The sequence below is a fragment of the Tamandua tetradactyla genome, chromosome 10 (genome assembly GCF_023851605.1).
Source record: "Tamandua tetradactyla isolate mTamTet1 chromosome 10, mTamTet1.pri, whole genome shotgun sequence".
Taxonomy (NCBI): domain Eukaryota; kingdom Metazoa; phylum Chordata; class Mammalia; order Pilosa; family Myrmecophagidae; genus Tamandua; species Tamandua tetradactyla.
This window is the reverse complement of record NC_135336.1, coordinates 18,340,395-18,362,019: the sequence shown is the minus strand read 5'-3', so window position 1 is coordinate 18,362,019 and position 21,625 is coordinate 18,340,395. Positions and strand designations below refer to the sequence as shown.

At 37.2% G+C, this 21,625-nt stretch overlaps 1 protein-coding gene and 1 pseudogene across 5 annotated transcripts in view; one reads left to right on the top strand and one right to left on the bottom strand.

Moving 5' to 3' along the window:
* Positions 1–1,494: 1,494 nt before the first annotated feature.
* The window catches only part of FYTTD1 (forty-two-three domain containing 1), an 88,198-nt gene continuing 68,067 nt past the window's right edge, over positions 1,495–21,625 (bottom strand). For 4 of the 5 annotated variants that reach the window (XM_077118042.1, XM_077118047.1, XM_077118045.1 and 1 more), the window contains one exon: positions 1,495–4,545. In XM_077118042.1, coding sequence (XP_076974157.1) covers positions 4,447–4,545 — 99 coding nt within the window. In that variant the 3' untranslated portion in view covers positions 1,495–4,446. Of the gene's footprint in view, positions 4,546–13,436; positions 13,503–21,625 lie in introns of all 5 variants that reach the window. The other variant, XM_077118044.1, reaches the window with a different exon arrangement.
* LOC143648816 (eukaryotic peptide chain release factor subunit 1 pseudogene) lies at positions 7,058–7,786 on the top strand (annotated as a pseudogene).

The following is a 21,625-nucleotide window of genomic DNA, read 5'->3' as shown; positions in this document are numbered from 1 at the left end:
GCAGTAACTTCTGCTCGGTGGTCTGGAAGCAAGCGGTGAAAAAATAGGCAGTGGGGGTTCATTAAGTGCTAGGAATTGATACAGTGAACTTCCCTGCTTCTTCCAGTTTTTATAGGTTAAAAGTTAACACATTCAAACAAAGGGCAAGTTTCAAATCTCAATAGCTCTTGACAGCTCTATATCTCACTATGCCATGCAGAATTAAAGTCCACTTCCCTACCTCTACGCACTAGAAATTATGGTCACTCACTTAAGATTCCACTTTTACACTTCAGATTCCACTTTTATAAACTCTGAGATAGGATCAGAACCTTGGCCAATCCATTCTCTTCACATGTTAAGGAGAAATTGTTTAATAAATGTTCGGTCTTTTCCTTTCTTACTCCTTTAATAATAAGAAACACTGTAATTTATTTTTTAAAGCTTTATACAAGAAAAGGGAATTTACACAATGTGATTTTCTCCTCAGGGGAAAATGGAAATGGAAGATGTAGAAATTAAACATATACATGCTCCTTTTGGGGGAAAAAGCTCCATATTAACCTTTACACATTGGCAAACCTCATCTGAATACACGCAAAAACAAGGACTTTCAGTCCCAGAATGGTATCACATTTGTCTTTAATCAATCTTTTTTGCTGATTTGATTTGATAGAAAATAAACTATAAGAGCAGAGAAAATGAAACACTGAAAGTCTACAATTTACAAGCATATCTTTCAATCCCTATTTATAGTCCACAAAAGTTCAAACTCAGGTTATAAATTCTTGTGTTTACTGAATTTTTTTTTAAAGAATAATTCCAAACTGAGTTATACAAAAAGAACTCTTTTTAAGGGAAGCTGAAATCACATCGTTTCTTTTTACAGTAACAAAAAAACAAATAATCATATAATTTTGATGAAAATTCAAGGCTATACTATCCAGAAATGAAGAAATAATTTTCTACAATAATATGGCTTGCATTTAGAATGTAGGGCATTCATTCTCTGTAGTACCAAAGTCAGGTATTTTTTTCTCTTTCTTATCTCCTTATTGTAAAAACAAATCAGAAGAAAAATTACCCTAAAACTAGAACTAGAAACATCAGTACTTATCGTGTGAATTATGAAGCTACTGACAGCAAAATACAGTGATATGCATAAACCTATCCTAACAGAAAATAACGATTGGCAATGAAGTCTGTAAGTTACTTCATATTAAGAAGTATTTTATGACTTACTTATAAGCAAAATTGTGGTGAAAAGTTTAAGCCTATCAGGAAAAAATACATAATGTCTAATAAGGAACATGGGCCTTTTCTAATAGGTCTATCTAAGTTGAATACCAAAGTAACAGACTCTCGTAATTGTCACTGGTAGAGTTAGATTTACCTACCATACCACAAATGCTAAAAGCATTGCTATTAGCACTTAGATATTAGCACTTTAGATATCTGCCAAGCCACACACCATTCCAGCTTTAATTTGAAGAGTAAAGAAATTTTTTTGCAATATCAGACATATGCTAGAATTATTGTTATTGTTGTCTTTGAGAATTTAACAGCTTACATGTAACGCTAAACAGAGAATACTGTAATCTTTAATAGAGACGAAATATGTAGAACTAAAAAAAAAAACCAGAAAATAAAACAACTATTATTTCTACCTCAATGGAATCTACTTCTACTTTCTGTGGATGCTTAATTCCCAGGAACAGTTTATAATGAACGAGAATCAGAAGATCTGGGCTCAAAAAGTGACTCTGCCACACATGGGTCTTGAAAACTTTGGGCCTAACTTTACTTTACTGGGATGTAAAATGAGAGGTTGAACTGGATGATCTCTAAAGGCTCATCTAACTCTGATGTTCTGCATTCTAAGTAAACAGATTCTTTTTTTTTTTTTAACTTCTGTTGGCTATCTTCTGTTGGAGCTATGAATGAAATAGTCAAAGAGTAGTCAGAGGGATGCCAATATCAGAGTCTATACTGACTGACAATTTAAATAAGTAACTTTTCAAACCTAGTAATTATATAATCACTATAAAGATCCTTACAACAAACTCCACTCTAAAGACCACATCTCAATCTTTATAGCTAAGAATAAATTATGTGAAACCTGTACATTTTATTTTTTTTTAAATTAACATCTTCAGAATAGATCTAAATGCAACTTTTCCAAAAACACCAAAAAGTACAGGTAAAGCACGTCCTCATTAAATACAAACTTTCAATTTGTGATGCACTGCATCAATGTTTTACATACGCCTTGATGCAAAGGGAATTTTAAATGGCATCCTGTTTTAAAAAACAAAAAATCTTTAAGTACTAAAAAAGAATGACTACAAACCATATTAGCAGCTAAACTTTCAAGAAAGGAAATTTCTTCTCTTTTGTGTATATACAACATATTAGCACTCAGTTTTAATTTATTTGTACCAAAGGCAAAATTTTATATTTAAAAAGAAAATTAAATTACAGATGCATAAAGAATAATATACCAAAGACATTTTGTTGTTTGATGCACTTAATGTCAATATTTGGGGCAATTTTTAAGGTTAAAAAAAGGCATTAATAATAGTTCTGTACAATATTTAACACAACAGGAAAATGAAAACTACCTTCACACCATATTTTCACAAATTGTTCTAATCACAACAAACGCATGTTCAGTTGTTTTTTCCTTTGCTTTAAAATAAGCTACCAGTAATTCTAACCAGTCTAAAATGTACTGCTCCTGGACCAAATACAAACATTCATACTTGCAAAAATTGTTTTTGCAAAGGTACCTTGGCCTCCACAAAAAGCATAAAATAGCTAGAGAGACTGCAGTTTATTTTCAAATACTGTGACTGACTTCCAATAATCCTTTATCAGTAGAAGTATTTTCAAAACACCAGATATTTAGGATCGGATTTAATTCTTTGGTATAAGCATGAAACTGTTAATGACAGTTTTCCATGGCTTCTGAATAAACCAATAAGAAACCTAAGGAGCATGAGTGACAATGAAATCTAGTATACAATGCAAGGCAGGCAAGAGTGATAAACTAAATGTTCTTTTTAATAGGAAAAGTAAACACTAATATTATACTCTAGAGAAACTAACACACATTTAGAGAAAACCAAAAGATCAAGCTTCGTAATGACCAAATTTATAACTTCTAGCTGGAATATTTTGCTGCATTTTGGCATTATGCCATAACTTCTAGTATACATCTATCAGAGGACTCTAAGATCTTGACATAAAAGACTAACTCCTTGTACCACGCCAGTAGGGGTAAAAACCAAATTGTTTCCTCCCCACAAATTCCTGAACTTTATACCATAAATTAAATCAAAGAGAGAGGTATAAAGCAAGGTTATATTGCAATTCTCTTTTCACTTTTGCATTACTTTCCTTTGTGACATAGACAAGTATATTTTTCTTTTTGGAATAGGATACTGCATAATTTGGCAAACTCAAAAGGTTTTAAAATCAACTTTTTAAATAAGAAAGAAGTACAGGTCTTTATGGTTATTAATTTTACTACCAAAATATCTAAGGGACTCAATCTATGTAATAATTATAGTTCTTTTAAATATTATTTGAAAAATACTTTGTGGACATTGGACCAAGATTATACTACATCCAAACAGAATACCTCTACCTGGATTTTAAAGTTTTTCACTCAGTTACCTGTTCCTCAACCTGCTACTTTCTTTCAAGCTTTCTTCATTTACTAAACACAAATTATGAGATTTTTTTACATTGGACCTTCTCCTACAAGGCTCTATCAGATAACTTTGTAAACATGCATTTACAGTCTTTTAACACCAACATCTTAAACTGAGACTAATGCCTAGAGCCATATTTCATATTAAAAGTTTTTCACTGAAGATTTATTATCATTCTGAGGAATTAACCTAACACTAGCTGAAAAAAAAAAAGGAACTGAGTTACAAATATTCCCCTGAATCTTAAAACCCCAAACTGGAATTCTAATGAAATTTTTAAAAAACATTTTTACTGAAGAAAAGGCAACTGCACGTATTACATCGAAACTATTAAAGTATAAGTGACAGCAATGAAGGGCCCCTACTCATATTTCCAAAGACCAAGATTTACCATGGCAAAACCTAAACAATAGGCAAAGGAGATGAAATTCTAAATAGCACTATCACAAAAATAATCGATTTCTATCTTTTTCTTTCTTCTGCTGCATGAGGAACCAAAGAACTCAAACAGAGGGTTGTTCTGCTGAATTAACCATGAAAACTTTAAGAACAGATAGGTATATAGTCCCTGTTATTCTTTCAGGGCATTATTTTATACATGTTTTAAAAAAACTTCACAAATAAAAATAAAGAGTTATTTAGCCTTGCGAATATTTTGCAATAAAGTTTCTTGAATTTCTATGACAAACTCTTCAAGCAATTCAACTTTTCAAATAGAGCTGTCATTCAAAAAGTCCCTTTGACATGGGATCTATCCCACGGTTACAAAGCGGCTTCCTCCTTTGTTGAATGTGAAAGTAGCTCTTTGTTCTTTCAGGATCCCAAATCGCTCATTCAAAGTCATCCCTGTCTAGAGAAAAAGAAAAAGAAGAAAACAATTAACAACTTGACTGAAAGCCATATTTCTTTGGAACAGTAATGTTATAATAATAATAATAGTAGTAACAATAGGTAACATTTTCTGACTATTTTGCATGACCTCATTTAATCTAACAATAATCATAAAAACATAACTGGTTAGAAAAGTTGAGAGAAATTACTACACTTGTCTAGTAACAGCTCCAAAATTTAAATTAAACCAGGCAGTCTGTCTCAGAATCCAGGTCTCCTATATACTGTAATGTCTATATTACACACTATGTATTATATACATATACTATATATAGTATAATGTCTAGAATTTATAATACCCAAAGATGCTTCATGTGAATTACTTTCAGGCTGTACCACTAACTCCAATGATGCTTCTCATGTGGTTTTTGATTAACAATCAACAGAAAGCACACCCAAATTATATTTTCACTATTTGTGAAAGGAAAGTAACAACAGTAACAAAACAAAATAAAACCAGATCTGAGCAGCAGTGAGTGGCCAGGCAGAAACTCCCTGAATCAACTGTTAGCAGCTATGGAGACTATGGGAGCTCAGTACAACATCCAGGGAAGTGTAGGACAAAGAGTCTGAGAAACTATGGTCAAAGACTATGAGTAATTCCATCCACAGCTCTTGGTGCCCATTCCCCACCTTCAAAGAAAGCAGCAACAGGCAGTCTGATCCATGCCTGGGAACTGCTGTGGATTGAGATGGCCATGGTGGGCCTCCACCCCAAGAACAGAGGGGGATACAGACCAGTACTAAGCCAAATACTGGCTGGCAAAGTTAGAAAATGGGATCACACTGGTCTAGGCCATCCCTGTCAGACACTACTGGGTACCACTGTTTCGACCATGTCAGAGACAGAAATGTCAAAGGACTGTAACAGCTTGCCTTCATAGGACTGAGGAGAACAGGTAGCCAAAAAGCACCATCTGCTGTGCATTTATATTTGCAAAAATGTGCAAGCCTCATGATATGGAGGAAAAAGAAAAAGGCTTTTTAGAATTTTTCATGACTCTTTCTCTGCTAAAGCTCTTTGGATCTGGTGTGTGCCCACTGCACAGGTACATGGCCCTGTTTAGGCTGGGAAATACTGTTAAACAAACTGTAAAGAAGAGGCATAACACAAATCCAATCAATGGACACAATCTTACATGAGAGAGAAACTAACTTTCTGAAGAAACCCATAAAGATAAGATGACCAGACATCAGCAGAAAATCACAACTCATAATAAGCAGGAAGATACGGCCCAGCCAAAGGAACAAATTAAAAGGTCAGGGGAGATAGAGAACTTGGAACAAAGTTGTTCAAAGTTAATCAAAGATGTTCAAACGAATCTCTTAAATCAATGAAATGGCTAAAAAAAAAAGAGGTGAAAGGGAAAACTAAAAATGTAGAATCTGTTCTATTCAACTGATGTGGCCATTACATGACCTTGATAATAAATTCTTGTAAAAGTCTGTTTACCCAATTGAGGTTACCATTACATGACCCTGGTAATAAATTGTTGAAATGTGCACTCTAGCTGGGAGGACTGGCTAGCCTCCCAGATAGAGATGTATTTGGGCCCAGCCACATGAGCTCATTGGAATCTGGCCACTATTATGTAAAGATATCATATAAACTGCATGCAAGAAGTTAGACTAGGGAGAATCTCATGAGAGAGAGAGAAAGAGAGAGAATCTTATCTGGGAAGAAGACCATCTGCTGTGGACTTTTGCCAGTCAGACCCTGAATGCTGTCTCTGAGATTCCCTAGCACTTCTCTTAAGGTGCTGATGCTGTCCCATCTGGTGACATAACTATGTCTCATTTCTAATAATCTTTTAATTACTTTCATAATAAATTCTCTTTTTATATCACTGAAGTCTGTGTTGTCCGCAATCCGAGCCTATAAATTAAGAGGCCACAAATATCATGATGCCTTTCATGCCACAAGAAGATATTGGGGGTGCAAGGGTAGCTCAGTGGTAGAATTCTCACCTGCCACATGGGAGGCCCAGGATCGATCCCAGGCCCATGTACTTCAAAAAAAAAAAAAAAAAGCTCAACAAATGGTGCTGCAATAACAGGATAGTCACATGAAATGTGATCCCTACCATACACTATACAAAAAAAAAAGGATATTAGAAGAAAATAGGTGAGCATAAACAAGAATTTGAAAGCTTACAAAGAAAAATAACAGACCTTATGGGACCTAAAAGAATACATTAAATAAAAAATACAATACAGGCCACTGCTGCAGAGCCGATGCTGGGGAGGAGGAGCAGCCACTGCCACCCAGAACTGGGCCCTTAGGGAGGAGGAGGTGAGAAGATTTTGGACAACCCCAGTGCTGCTGACAGGAACATGGAGATATAGAAGATCAAGAAGTTCATCAAGAACTTGGAGGCAGCCCGCAGGTTAGTGCCATATTCAGCCCCCCAGTATCCTCCTGGTTTCTGGACCCTTCAGGGTGGCCACCCTGCACCGTGCCACATGGCTGGATGAGGGGAACCAGCAGTAGCCAACTGGATCTGGACTCTGGCAATGGCACAAGCATAATTTTGTTGATCATTCCTCCCAAATACCATATTTCAAGAGTGGCAAAATGTTAGCAGACGAGTTTGGAAATGGATCTATCATTAAGTCACAATTAAACCACCTTTCATTCCTTGCAGCCATTACATCTGTACAAGAAACTACCTCCAAATGTTCCGGTTGTTTACTGTGGAACAACTATAATGGAAGGAAGAAAGGAAAAGAAAGTCAACATTGCCTTTGAGCCTTTCAAAATCAATCAACACATCATTGCTTTTGTCTAACAACAAATTCCATTATGGAGGCTCTTGCAGCACTACTTTCAGATAACAGCAAGTTTAGCTTCATTGTAAGAGATGGTAGTGGTGCCTTTTTTTAGCACATTCCAAGGAAACACAAGAGAAGTACCGCACAAATTCACTGTGGATCTCCCAAAGAAATACATTAGAAGTCAGTTTGTATTGCATATGCCCTGTGCAAGAACGGAAAAATGACATAACTATGTTTGGAAAGTAGCTGAGACTGCTGTGCAGCTGTTTATTTCTAGGGACAAAGCAAATGTGGCTGGTCTTGTTTTAGCTGGATCAGCTGACTTTAAAATTGAACTAAGGGGTGGACCATGGTGGCTCAGTGGCAGAGTTCTCGACTGCCATGCTGGAGACCTGGGTTCGCATCCTGGTGCCTGCTGCCCATGAGAAAAACAAACAAAGAACAACAACAAAAAAACTGAACTAAGTCAATCTGATATGTTTGATCAGAGCTTGCAATCAAAAGCTTTAAAATTAGTTGATATCTCTTATGGTGGTGAAAATGGATTCAACCAAGGTATTGAATTATCTACGGAATAATTTCACGTTCTCTCCAACATGAAATTTATTCAAGAGAAGAAATTAATCAGACATATTTAAAAATTTTTTTATTTTTATTAATAAAACCAATCCACATACAATATGAACATTCTTTTTTTCATCACATAGTTGTATATTCATCATCATGATCATTTCTTAGAGCATTTGCATCAATTCAGAAAAAGAAAAAGAAAACAGAAAAAAAAATTCATATATACGATACCCCTCGCCCCTCGCATTCACTGATCTAGCATTCCAATCTACTAAATTTATTTTAACATTTGTTCCCCCTATTATTTATTTATTTTTAATCTATATGTTTTACTCATCTGTCCATAAGGTAGATAAAAGAAGCATCAGACACAAGGTTTTCACAATCACACAGTCACATTGTAAAAGCTATATCATTATACAATCATCTTCAAGAAACATGGCTACGGGAACACAGCTCTACATTTTCAGGCAGTTCTCTCCAGCCTCTCTGTTACACCTTAACTGAAAAGGTGATATGTATTTAATGTGTAAGAAAAACTTCCAGGATAACCTCTCAATTCTGTTTGGAATCTCTCAGTCATTGACACTTTATTTTGTCTCATTTCTCTCTTCCCTCTTTCGGTCAAGGAGGTTTTCTCAATCCCTTGGTGCTGAATCTCAGCTCATTCTAGGATTTCTGTCCCACGTTGCCAGGAAGGTCCACACCCCTGGGAGTCATGTCCCATGTAGAGACAGGGAGGGCGGTGAGTTTGCTTGTCGTGTTGGCTGAGAGAGAGAGGCCACATCTGAGCAACAAAAGAGGTTTCTCTTGGGGGTGACTTTTAGGCCTAATTTTAAGAAAGTTTAGCCAATCATTTGTGGGGTTACGTTTCATGTGAACAAACCCCAAGATTGGGGGTTCAGCCTATTGCTTTGGTTGAACAGGACAATATTTTGATGAAATCAGCCACAATGTGGGAAGTACTGTTTTGGAGTAGAAGATACACTAGAGGCTTTGGAAATGGGAGCTGTAGAGATTCTAACAGTCTATGATAATCTGGATATAATGAGATATGTTCTTCATTGCCAAGGCTCAGAAGAGGAGAAAATTCTTTAACTCCAGAACAAAAGAAGGATAAATCTCGTTTCACAGACAAAGAGACAGGACAGGAAAATGAACCAACTGAGAGCATGCCCCTGCTGGAATGGTTTGCTAACAACTGTAAAAAATTTGGAACTACACTGGAAATTGTCATAGATAAGTTACAATCCTTGTGAAAGGATTTGGTAGAATTGGAGTTATCCTGTGCTACCGAGTAGATTTCCAGGAAATGTAAAACTAAGGAGGACAAGATGAATATTTTTACCTTGATGACTATTATGTAGTTGACCTCGGTCTGGCAAACTGTGCCTCATCCTCCAGCATTCAACCTAGGGAGCATACCCTTGGCGGAATCCAAAAAGATCCTTGCCTTACAACTGGGACTTTTCCCAATTTAATCTACAAACACTGGATAGTGAAAAGAAAACCAAAACAAAACTAGACCCAACCCTACACTTTGGTTTGTCATGATGTCAGCACAGCAGCCTACAATTAATTTACTAAAAGTCACTTAGGACTAATTTAAAAAGCATTCCTTTTTACTTTTACTTGATGGTAAAAGTGGTTTCTTTTGAATTTTATGTGGAAAAAAATGATTTTTTTAACCCTCATACATACCAGCAAAAAAACTTTAACGGCTATAAACCTTAAAAAATTAATAGAAGTGAGATCATTAAAAAACAGCAAACAAAAAGCAAAAAACAATTCAAACACATGGAGCCCAAAATGGGAATTAGGGATTGTAATTCCGTATAGCTTACAGTAAAACTCAGACATACCCCAGAGTATGCTGGGTAGTTAACTTAAAAGTATTGGCATTCTCGTCTGCCATGAAGGAAAGCCGGGTTCAATTCCTGACCCATGCACTTCCCAAACAAAGAAACAAGCAAAACAAACAAACAAAAACCTAAACCAAACAGTTTCAACAAAGGGTGCTGCATAAGGGATACTCAAAAGGAAAAAATAATGAAATGTGGTACCCGCCATATAGCATACAAAAGAAAAAAAAAAAGGCAAAGGCCTTTGGGGGACAGGAGAAAAGAAATGGCTCTGTTAAGCCTTACCACCAGGAAACCCCTGATACGGTTTCAAATAATAAGGTCTGCCAAGTCAATAGGCCAAGCCTTAACTTTGTATTTCTGTAGTGAAGAATGTAAGCCTAACTATAATCATGGCTAAGAGTTACTTGAGAAAACACCTTTTGTTGCTCAGGTGTGGCCTCTCTCTCTCTCTAAGCCCAACACTGCAAGGAAAATAATTACCCTCCCCACTACATGGAACATGACATCGGGAAGTCAAAGTTTCCCTGGCAATGTGGGATGTGAATCACTGGGACAAGTCTGACCCTGGCACCATGGGATTGACAACACCTTCCTGACCAAAAGAAGGGAAAAGAATTGTAACAAAATAAGGCATAAGTGGTTGAGAGAATTCAAGTAGAGTCAAAGACTATTCTGGAGGCTGCTTTCACGTGAGCTTTAGCTAGATATTGCAAAATACCACAATTTGCCAAATCCCAACCAAAACCATCCCTACTAACCCTATAGAACATCTAGGGTTCTATCTGAGATTCTACAAAAGTTTCACGTACTAAGATTATTTTCCAGAAACCTATAACCTGCAGATGTGTTTCTAGACCAGATAAGTTCTGAAACCCACAAGGGGCAGCCTCTCCAAGAACATCAACTAGTTCCATCCCCTATCCCATATTGTTGACCCCATTTCCAACATGAAAAACTTAGAATGGGCAGAGCTCAAATACTCCTAGAGATTGGGAAAAAGATTAAAGGAGAAGGAGGAGTGGACCCAGGGTTCCAGCAAGATGGCCAAATAGGATAGGTCGAGTTCAACCCTGCTCCAAGGAAAGCAGAAGGAACAGGAAGGCAACTGAGATGGCGATTCCAGGGTGTTAGTGAGCCAGGAGTGTCTTCTACACCACACAGGGAGGCCCTGCTTACAAAAGCTGAATTAATTGAAACACAGAGAACCGGAGACTGTCCAGCTGGTATAAACAGCCTAACACACCTCTTTCCAAACAGAAGCCCTGAGCCCTCAGGAGAGCAGGAGTAGGAATGCTCTACCTCTGTGTCCCACATGCTGCACCCTGCTCTGCACTCCAAGGTCGGCCTGAGCTGCACCACATACACACAACTCATGCACTGCACCTCTACAACCCTGCAACCCACACGTCATACTCAAAGGCACCAGTGTAGCATTCCCAACCTGTGCCTATACCTGTGCTACAATGTATCACTGTGCTGTTGTGCCCCACCCTGCAAAGTTGCCTATCCTGTTCCACATCCATCCCCTAAAAGCAAAACTTTAGACTACTGAAGGAAATCAACATACAAAGAAAACCAATCAAGGTATTTACATGCCACGAAGACAACAGAAGATTACTAAAAACATCAAGATGCAGACAGATATAGCCCAGCCTAATGACCAAATTAATCCCAGAGGAGACTCAGACTTTGGAATAATTAATCGAAGATGTTCATATCACTCTACTAAATAAAATAAATGGGATGGGTACTGATATAAAGGAGATCCAGAAGACACTAAAAAAGCACAAAGGGGAAGAAAAGCATAAAGGGGAATTTGAAAGAATAAACAGAAAACTAGCAGCCATCACAGAAATTAAAGATGCTACAGACCAAATGAAAAATAAACTAAAATCTGTACAACAGCATATTTGAAAATGCAGAAGAAAGAATAAGTGAACAAGAGGATAAGACAACTGATTTTGAACACTCAAAATGCAAAAGGCAAAAAGGATAGAAAAATCTGAATTGGATCTCAGGGAAATGACGGACAAAACAAAGCATATAAATATAAAAATCATTGGTGCCCCAGGAGGAGAACAGAAAAGGACTAGGAAGATTAGTTGAGGATATAATGGGGAAAAACTTCACAACCATTATAGAGGGCATGTATATGCAAATCAAAGAAGTCCAATGAATTCCAAATACAATAAATCCAAATAGGCCTTTCCCAAGAAACACGTTACTTGGTCTCTCAAATGTTGAAGAAAATCAGAAAATCCTGAAAGCAGCAAGAGAAAAAAAAATCTACTACATACAAGGGAAATCACATAAGACTGAATTCAGGTTACTCAACTGCCACAATGGAGGAGAGAAGGCAGTGGTATGATATCTGTAAGATCCGGAAAGAGAAAGACTTCCAGGCAAGAAATTTGTACCCACACTAATTGTCCTTCAAAACTGATGGAGAGATTAACATTTTCACAGACAAACAAATGCTGAAAGAATCTGTCAACTAGAGACTGGCCCTAAAAGAAATACTAAAAGGAGTTCTGCCAGTTAAAAAAAGAAACAGTAGTGGGAGATCTGGAGGAGGGCACAGAATTGAAGAGTACCAGTAAGGGTAATTTAAAGGATAAAAAGAGATAGAGGGTATTGTGGTCAGGTTCATGTGTCAACTTGGCCAGGTGGTGGTACTCATTTGTCTGGTTGGGCAAGTGCTGGCCTGTCTGTTGCTATGAGGACATTTCATAGAATTAAATCATGATCACGTAGCCTGCTGATTCCATCTATAAACAGCCAAGGGAAGTATCTTCTGCAATGATTGACGTTAAATCTAATCAATGGAAGGCTTTTAAGGAGGATTCAGAATAGACAGTCTCTCTTCCTGCTTCAGCCAGCAAAACTCTCCTGTTGAGTTCATCCAAACGCTCCATCAGAGTCATCAGCTTCACAGGCTGCCCTACAGATTCTGGACTCTACGTTCCCATGATTACATGAGACAATTCTGTAAATTTTATATTTACTGATATTTCCTGTTCATTCTGTTTCTCTAGAGAACTCTAACTTTTACAGAGGGAAAAGAATATACAGATCAGACACAAAATCCAAAGGATGAGATGGTGGATTCAAGAAATGCATTTTCAGTAGTAACTCTGAATGTTAACAGAATAAAATTATCAATTAAAAGATACAGATGGGCAGAATGGATTAAGAAATAAAATCCAGATGTATACTGCTTATAAGAGACTCATCTTAGACAAAAGGATACAAATAGAAAGGATGGAAAAAGATGTTCCACCTAAGTGGGAACCAAAATAAAGCAGGAGTAGCTATATTAATATCAGACAAAAAACAGACTTTAAATGTGAAGACATCATAAGAGACAGACACTATATATTAATAAAACAGACAATTCACCAAGAAGAAATAACAATCATAAATGTTTATGCTTCAAAAAAAGGAGCACCAAAGCACAGGAGACAGACACTGGCAAAACTGAAGGGAGCAAAATAACTTTCAAAAATAATAGCAGAAGACTTCAATAACCACTCTCCTCTATAAATAGAACAACCAGACAGAGGATCAACTAGGAAATAGAGAAGTTATACAACTTCATAAATGAACCGGACCTAATACACATATGTAGGTCATTACCTACCCCAAAACAGCAGGATATACATTATTCTCCAGTGCTCATGGAACATTCTCCAGGATAGATCATATGCTGGGGAACAAAACAGATCTTTATAAATTTAAAAACATCAAAATTATTCAAAGCACCTTCTCTGATCACAATGGAATGATGCTGGATACAAATAACCATCCAAGAACAAGAACTTTTACAAATATACGGAGATTAAATAACACACTCTTAAATAACCAGTGGGTCAAAGAAGAAATTGCTAGAGAAATCAGTAGGTATCTGGAAACAACTGAAAACAAGAACACAACATATCAGAACTTATGGGTTACAGCAAAGGCTGTGCTGAGAGGGAAATTTATTGCCCTAAATGCCTATATTAAAAAACAAGAAAGAGCAAAAATTGAGGACTCAACCACTCATCTGGAGGAACTTAAGAGCAGCAAACTAACCCCAAAGCAAATAGAAAAATAGAAATAAAGATTAAAAGCAGAGTTAAATGAATGGGAGAAAAAAGAACAGCAAAGAGAATCCATAAAACCAAAAGTTGGTTCTCTGAGAAAATAAATAAAATTGATGGTCTACTAGCAAGGCTGACAAAGAAAAAAAGAGAGAGGATGCAAATAAACAAAATCAGAAATGAGAGAAGGGTCGTTACCACAGACCTTGAAAAAAAATCAAAGAAATTACAAGATAATACTATAAAGAAGTATATGCCAACAAACTAGACAACTTAGATGAAATGGACAAATTTCTGGAAATGCACAAACAAGGTATACTGACCCATGAAGAAACAGACGAGCACAACAAACCAATAAAAAATAAAGAGATTCAATCAGTCACCAAAAATCTTTCAACAAAGAAAAGTCCAGGGCCAGATGGCTTCACAGGGGAATTTTATCAAACATTCCAAAAAGGACTAACATTAATCCTGCTCAAACTTTTCAAAAAAATTGAGGAAAAAAGAACACTACCAAACTTATTTTATGAAGCTAACATCACTTTAATTCCAAAACCAGGTAAAGATGCGACAAGAAAGGAAACCTACAGACCAATCTCCCTAATTAACATAGATGTCAAAATTCTCAACAAAATACTAGCAAATCAAATCCAATAACACATTGAAAGAATTATAGTCCACAACCAAGTGGGGTTCACAGCAAGAATGCAAGGATGTTTCAACACAAGAAAATCAATTAATGTAACACAGTATATTAACAAATCAAAAGGGAAAAATCACATGATCATCTCAACTGATACTGAAAAAGCATTCGACAAAATTCAACACTTCAGTGATAAAAAAAAAACACTTCAAAGCATAGGAATCAAAGGTAACTTCCTCAATTTGATAAAGGGCATATATGAAAAAATGATAGTCAGCATTATATCAATGGAGAGAGACTGAAAGCTTTGCCCCTGAGATCAGGAATGAAACAAGGATGCCCTCTGTCACCACTATTATTCAGCATTGTACTGGAAGTTCTAGCTAGGGCAATCATGCAGGAAAAAGAAATTAAAGGCACCCAAATTGGAAAGGAAGAAGTAAAACTTTCATTATTTGCAAACCACATGATACCATACTTGGAAAATCCTGAGAAGGCTACAACAAAGTAACCTGAGCTAATAAACATATTCAGCAAGGTGGCTAGATATAAAATTAATGTGCAAAATCAGAAATGTTTCTATACATAGGCAATGACCTAACTGAGGAGTCAGTTAAGGATAAAATTCCATTCAAAACAGCAATTAAAAGAATCAAGTAGCAAAAAACAAAACAAAACAAAAAAACAACCCTGAAAGAAAAGACCCGGAGTCTGCCCATGCCAAAAAAAAAAAACACTAAAAGAATCAAGAACCTAGGAATGACCTTAACTAAGGATATAAAGGACTTATACAGAGAAAACTACGTAACATTGCTAAAAGAAATCAAAGGAGATCAAAGACATTCTCTGCTCATGGATAGGAAGGTTAATTAAAATGCATCCTGAAAAAGAAGAATGAAGTGGGAGGATTAATACTTCTTCATTTTAAAAATTATTATAAAGCCACAATGGTCAAAATATCATGGTTCTGGCATAAAGCAGAAGTACTGACCAATAGAATTTAATTGCGAGTCGAGAAATAAACCACCAAATCTACCATTAACTGATTTTTGACAAGGCCCCCAAATCCACTGAACTGGGACAAAATAGTCTTTTCAATAAATGGGCATGGGAGAACTGGCTATCAGTAGCCAGAGAATGAAAGAGGACCCTTACCTTACACTCTATACAAAACTTAACTCACAGTGGATCAAACACCTAAATATAAGAACTAGCACCATAAAGCTTTCTAGAAGGAAATGTAAGGAAACAGCTTCAAGATCTAGAAATATGATAGCTGAATCATTAAACTGACATTTCTTTTAGAATCCAGTATCTTAGAGCAGAGAGAAGTAAAAACCTAAAATTGTAGAACTGTAACTCATACCAAACTCTGAAATACGGTCTACAACTAACTGTTGTGCTGTACTTTAAAATTTATTGATTTTTTGTACATATGTAATATTTCACAAAAGAAGTCGATTTGTCCTATAACAACTTGTTGAAGAGTGCTGTGAAAACTACTGCAGTTTTCTTTCTTTCCTTTATATATATGTTGTATTATACAACAAAAAAAGTTTTTAAAAAATTTAACTCAAAGTGGATCAGACACCTAAATATAAAAACTAGTACCGCAAAGTTTCCAGAAGAAAATGCAGAAAAATATCTTCAAGACCTAGTAATAGGAGGTATCTTCTTAAACATTACACCCAAACCACAAGCAACAAAAGAAAAAAATAGACAAATGGGAACTCCTCAAAATCAAATGCTTTTGCACCTCAAAAGAGTTTCTCAAAAAGGTGAAAATGCAGCTAACTCAATGGGAGAAAATCTTTGGAAATCACACAATGGACAAAGATTTGATATTCTATATACGTAGACAAATCATACAACTCAAAAACAGAAGAACAGGGGAACAAGGGGTCAAGATGGCAGTGAGGTGTGGGATTTAGTTTGTCCTCCGGAGCAGACAGTAAATAGCCAGGACCAGTACAGAACAACTGCTGGGGCCACGTCAGTGACCGGACACACAGAGTACCCCAGTCTGGACCAGCTGGACCGGCTGCAAGCCTACCCAGTACCGTGAGTCTCTTAAGCAATGGCGGCCAGCACCCCTCCCCCACAGGCTGCTTCACAGAGGGGAAAGGAAAGAGAGTTTGCCAGCAGCAGGCCCTTAGCGCAACCAAACTCCAACTGTGGAATTAATTAACAAATTCTGACTATTAAAAATAGGACCCCAGCCCAGCTGAACCTTGAGTAAAAGTGGAGGTCACTGGTTTTTGCCCTGGCACAGAGGGCAGGGCTTATGGAAAAAGAAAAAAAAAAAAAATAGAGGTTCTTTTGATTTGAAAAGATCTGGGCCCTGAAGGAAAGGAGGGGGCACAAGGGACTGGAGATACACAAAGCAAAGTAACAACTTCAGCTCTTCATTGGCAAACCCGAGGAACATGGGTCCTCTCAGAGAGGATTTTTCTCTTTTCATTTTGCTGGCTGTATCTCTATAGCTTGACTGCTCTTTGGATACAACTGCAAGGCTTCTCAGGCTCCACTGCCCCAGGCATAAGCAAATCAAGCTTATTTGAGTGTTTGGAGCCTATGCCTTCCCCAGGAGAGGGGTGGGGGTGAGAGGCCAGCTCAGGTAAAATCCCTCCCTAAGGAATTCAGACCTCAGGGTCTCAACAGTGAACCAATTAAAACCAGACTACAGCCGCTCCTCTATCTCCACCATGGCCCCAGCAGGAAGAGTCTGCTGAAGTTAAAAGTACTGCATCACCTTATGCTGGTGGGACGTGCAGGCAGACAAGCACCACATACTGGGCAGGATAGTAAAAACAGGGAGCCCAGAGGCTTCATAGGAAAGCCTTTCAATCTGCTGTGTCTTACCCTCAGGAAAAACTGATACAGGTGACTCATTCCTCCTGACAGGAGCCCAGTTTGGTCTGGGAAACCCTGGGTGGGGTCTATAATACCTAAGTAGACCCTTTTAAGGGGGGAAAAAAGGCACCATACAGTCACGGCAAGAAACAAAAAAACAAGAACTGAAAAAATCTGCACTGTTAAACAAAACCTAAGCTAGAGGTCCAGAATAAGCTGAACGGAATGTCAAAGAACAGATAGACAACAAAGTCATCCAGCAAGAAAATCTTAGGTAAAAAAACTGAACCTCCAGACTAAACTAATTAAGGTAATTAAATGCCTAGATGCAAGGAAAAAAATAACAAATTGTACTAGGAAAAGTGACAATAAGGTCCAGTCAAAGGAACAAATCAGCAATTCAAATGAGATACAGGAGTTCAAACAATTAATCCAGACGGTCTGAACAGACATGGAAAACCTCTTCAAAAATCAAATCAGTGAATTGAGGGAGGATAAAGAGATGGCAAGGAATGAACAAAAAGAAGAAATCCAAAGTCTGAAAAAACAAATCACAGAACTTATGAGGATGAAAGGTCTGTACAGTAGAAGAGATGAAAAAAAACAATGGAAAACTATAATGTCAGATTTCAAGAGGGAGAAGATAGGATTAGTGAACTGGAGGATGGGACATCTGTTCGGAAAAGCAAAAGAAAATATAAGGAAAATATAAGCAGGGACTCAGGGAATTGAAAGACAGTATAAAGTGCATGAATATATGTGTTGTGGGTGTCCCAGAAGGAGAAGAGAAGGGAACAGGAGGAGAAAAACTAATTGAGGATATTATCACTCAAAATTTCCCAACTCTTATGAAAGACTTAACATTACAGATCCAAGAAGTACAGAGTAAACCAAGGAGAACAGATCCAAATAGATGTACTCCAAGACACTTACTAATCAGAATGTCAGAGGTCAAAGAGAAAGAGAGAATCTTGAAAGCAGCAAGAGAAAAGCAAACCATCACATACAAGGGAAGCCCAATAAAACTATGCGTAGATCCCTCAGCAGAAACCACGAAGGCGAGAAGACAGTGCGATGATATACTTAAATTATTAAAAGAGAAAAACTGTCAACCAAGAATTCTATATCCAGCAAAATTATCCTTCAAAAATGAGGGAGAAATTAAAACATTTTCAAGCAAAAAATCACTGAGAGAATTTGTGACCAAGAGATCAGCTCTGCAAGAAATACTAAAGGGAGCCCCAGAGATAGATAGGAAAAGACAGAAGAGAGAGGAGTGGAGAAGAGTGCAGAAAGGAAGACTAGGAATAAAGGTAAAAAGAAGGAAAATTAGATGTGACATATAAAATCCAGAAGGCAAAATAGTAAAATAAAGTACTACCCATGCACTAATAACACTAAATGTTAATGGATTAAACTCCCCAATCAAAAGACATAGACTGGCAGAATGGATTAAAAACAAAACCCATCTATATGCTGTCTCTACTCAAAGGATATGAGAGCAAGGACACAATTGGACATTTGCACATCAAGGTTTATAGCAGCATTATTTACAATTACCAAGATATGGAAACAGCCAAAATGTCCATCAATGTACGAGTGGCTAAACAAACTGTGGGATATACATACGATGCAATATTCTGCAGCTGTATGACAGAATCAAGTTGTGAAGTATGTAACAACATGAATGGACCTTAAGGACATTATGCTGAGTGTGATTAGCCAGAAACGAAAGGACAAATACTGTATGGTCTCACTGATATGAACTGACATTAGTGAATAAACTTGGAATATGTCCTTGGTAACAGAGATCATCAGGTCATAGAAATAGGGTAAGATATGTGGGTAATTGGAGCTGAAGGGATGCAGATTGTGCAACAGGACTGAATATAAAAACTCAGAAATGGACAGTACAACACTACCGAACTGTAATACAATTATGTTAAAACAGTGAATGAAGCTGAATGTGAGAATGACAGAGGGAGGAGGGCTGGGGGCATAAATGAAATCAGAAAGAAAGTTAGACGATTAGCACTGAGATGGTATAATCTAGGGATGCCTAGAGTGTTTAATGATAGTGACTAAATGTACAAATTTAAAAATGTTTTTGCATGAGGAAGAACAAAGGAATGCAATTACTGCAGGGTGCTGAAAACAGATGGTAATTAATATTTTAAAATTTCAACTTATGTGTGAGACTAAAGCAAAAAATGTTTATTTGGTACAAAATTCATATTTTGCATTTCCTAATATAACTTATGCAGATAGTTGATTGAACACCTTAAGTACATGGAACTTTGTATAGGACATGAGATTTTGTTGGTTTGTCCAGGTGATGCCCTGATGAATCCCAGAGTGATTTGATCAGTGAGTGGAAAATTATTTGCAAAGTCCCCTTTGGGGAGTGGTGAGAACAGGGTAAAACTCAACTTCCCCAAGTTGAATTCTTGATATCCTCACAACCAGTGTGGACAACCAAAGCTATAGGCTGAGCCCCCAGTCTCGGGGTTTGTTCATATGAAACTTGGGGAGGTCAAGCCTACTTAAAATTAAGCCTAAGAGTCACCCCCAAGAGAACCTCTTTTGTTGCTCAGATGTGGCATCTCTCTCCAGCCAACACAGCAAGCAGACTCACCACCCTCCCCCTGTCTACATGGTACATGACTCCCAGGGGTGTGGCTCTTCCTGGCAGTGTGGGACAGAAACCCCAGAATGAGCTGAGATTCAGCATCAAGGGATTGAGAAAAACTCAAAAATAAGCTGAGATTCAGCATCAAGGGATTGAGAAAAACTCTGGAATGAGCTGAGACCCAGCATCAAGGGACTGAGAAAACTTTCTCGACCAAAAGGGTGGAAGAGTGAAATGAGACAAAATGTCAATGGCTGCGAGACTCCAAACAGAGTCAAGAGGTTATCCTGGAGGTTATTCTTATGCATTAAGTAGATATCACCTTGTTATCCAAGATGTAATGGAAAGGCTGGAGGGAACTGCCTGAAAATGTAGAGCTGTATTCCAGTAGCCATGTTTCTTGAAGATGATTGTATAATGATATAGTTTTCACAATGTGACTGTATGATTGTGAAAACCTTGTGTCTGATGCTCATTTTATTTACCTTGTCAACAGATGAGAGGAACATATGGAATAAAAATAAATAATAGGGGGAGCAAATGTTAAAACAGATTTAGTTTGAAATGCTAGTGATCAATTAAAGGGATCAGTAAGGGGTATGGCCTGTAAAATTTTTTTTTTCTGTTTGTTATATTTTTCTGTTGTCTTTTTATTTCTTTTTCTGAATTGATGCTAATGTTCTGGGAAATGATCATGATGATGAATATGCAACTATGTGATGATATTGTGAATTGCTGAGTGTATGTGTTGGGAATGTTTGTTTCTTGTAATTTTTTTTTAATTAATAAAAAATTTAAAAAAAAAAGAAACAGAGAATCTGAATAATACAATAAACAAGTTAGACTTAACAGACATTTATAGAACATTACACCCCCACAATAGCAGGATACACCTTTTTCTCAAGCACTCATGGATCATTCTCAAGGACAGACCACATGCTGGGTAACAAAGAAAGTCTCTATAAATTTAAAAACATTGAGATCATACAAAACACTTTCTCAGATTGTTCTAGTTTGCCAGCTCCAAGAATACAATATACCAGAAATGGAATGGCTTTTAAAAAGAAGAATTTAACAAGTTGCTAGTTTACAGTTCTAAGATCGAGAAAAAGTCCCAATCACAAGTCTATAGACATGTCCAATCAAAGGTATACAGGGAAAGATACATTGGTTCAAGAAGACTCATGAAGTTCAGGGTTTCTCTCTCAAGTGAGAAGGCACAAGGAGAACACAGTCACGGTTTCTCTCTCAGCTGGAAGGGCACATGGTGAGCAAGCTGTCATCTGCTAACTTTCTCTCCTGCTTCCTGTTTCATGAAGCTCCCTGGGGGGCATTTTCCCATTTTGCTCCAAAGGTCTCTGGCTTGTGGGCTTTCTGCTTCTTGTGGCTATGTCGTTCTTCTCTGCTCTCTCTGAATCTCTCATTCTCCAAAATGTTTCTTCTTTTATTGGACTCCAGTAAACCAACCAAGGCACACCCAGATGGGTGGAGACATATCTCCCCTAATCCAGTTTAACAACCACTCTTGACTGGGTTACATCTCCAGGGAGATGATCTAATTACACACAGTACTAAACAGAGGCTATTCTTCCTTTACAAAATGGGATTTTGATTAAAACATG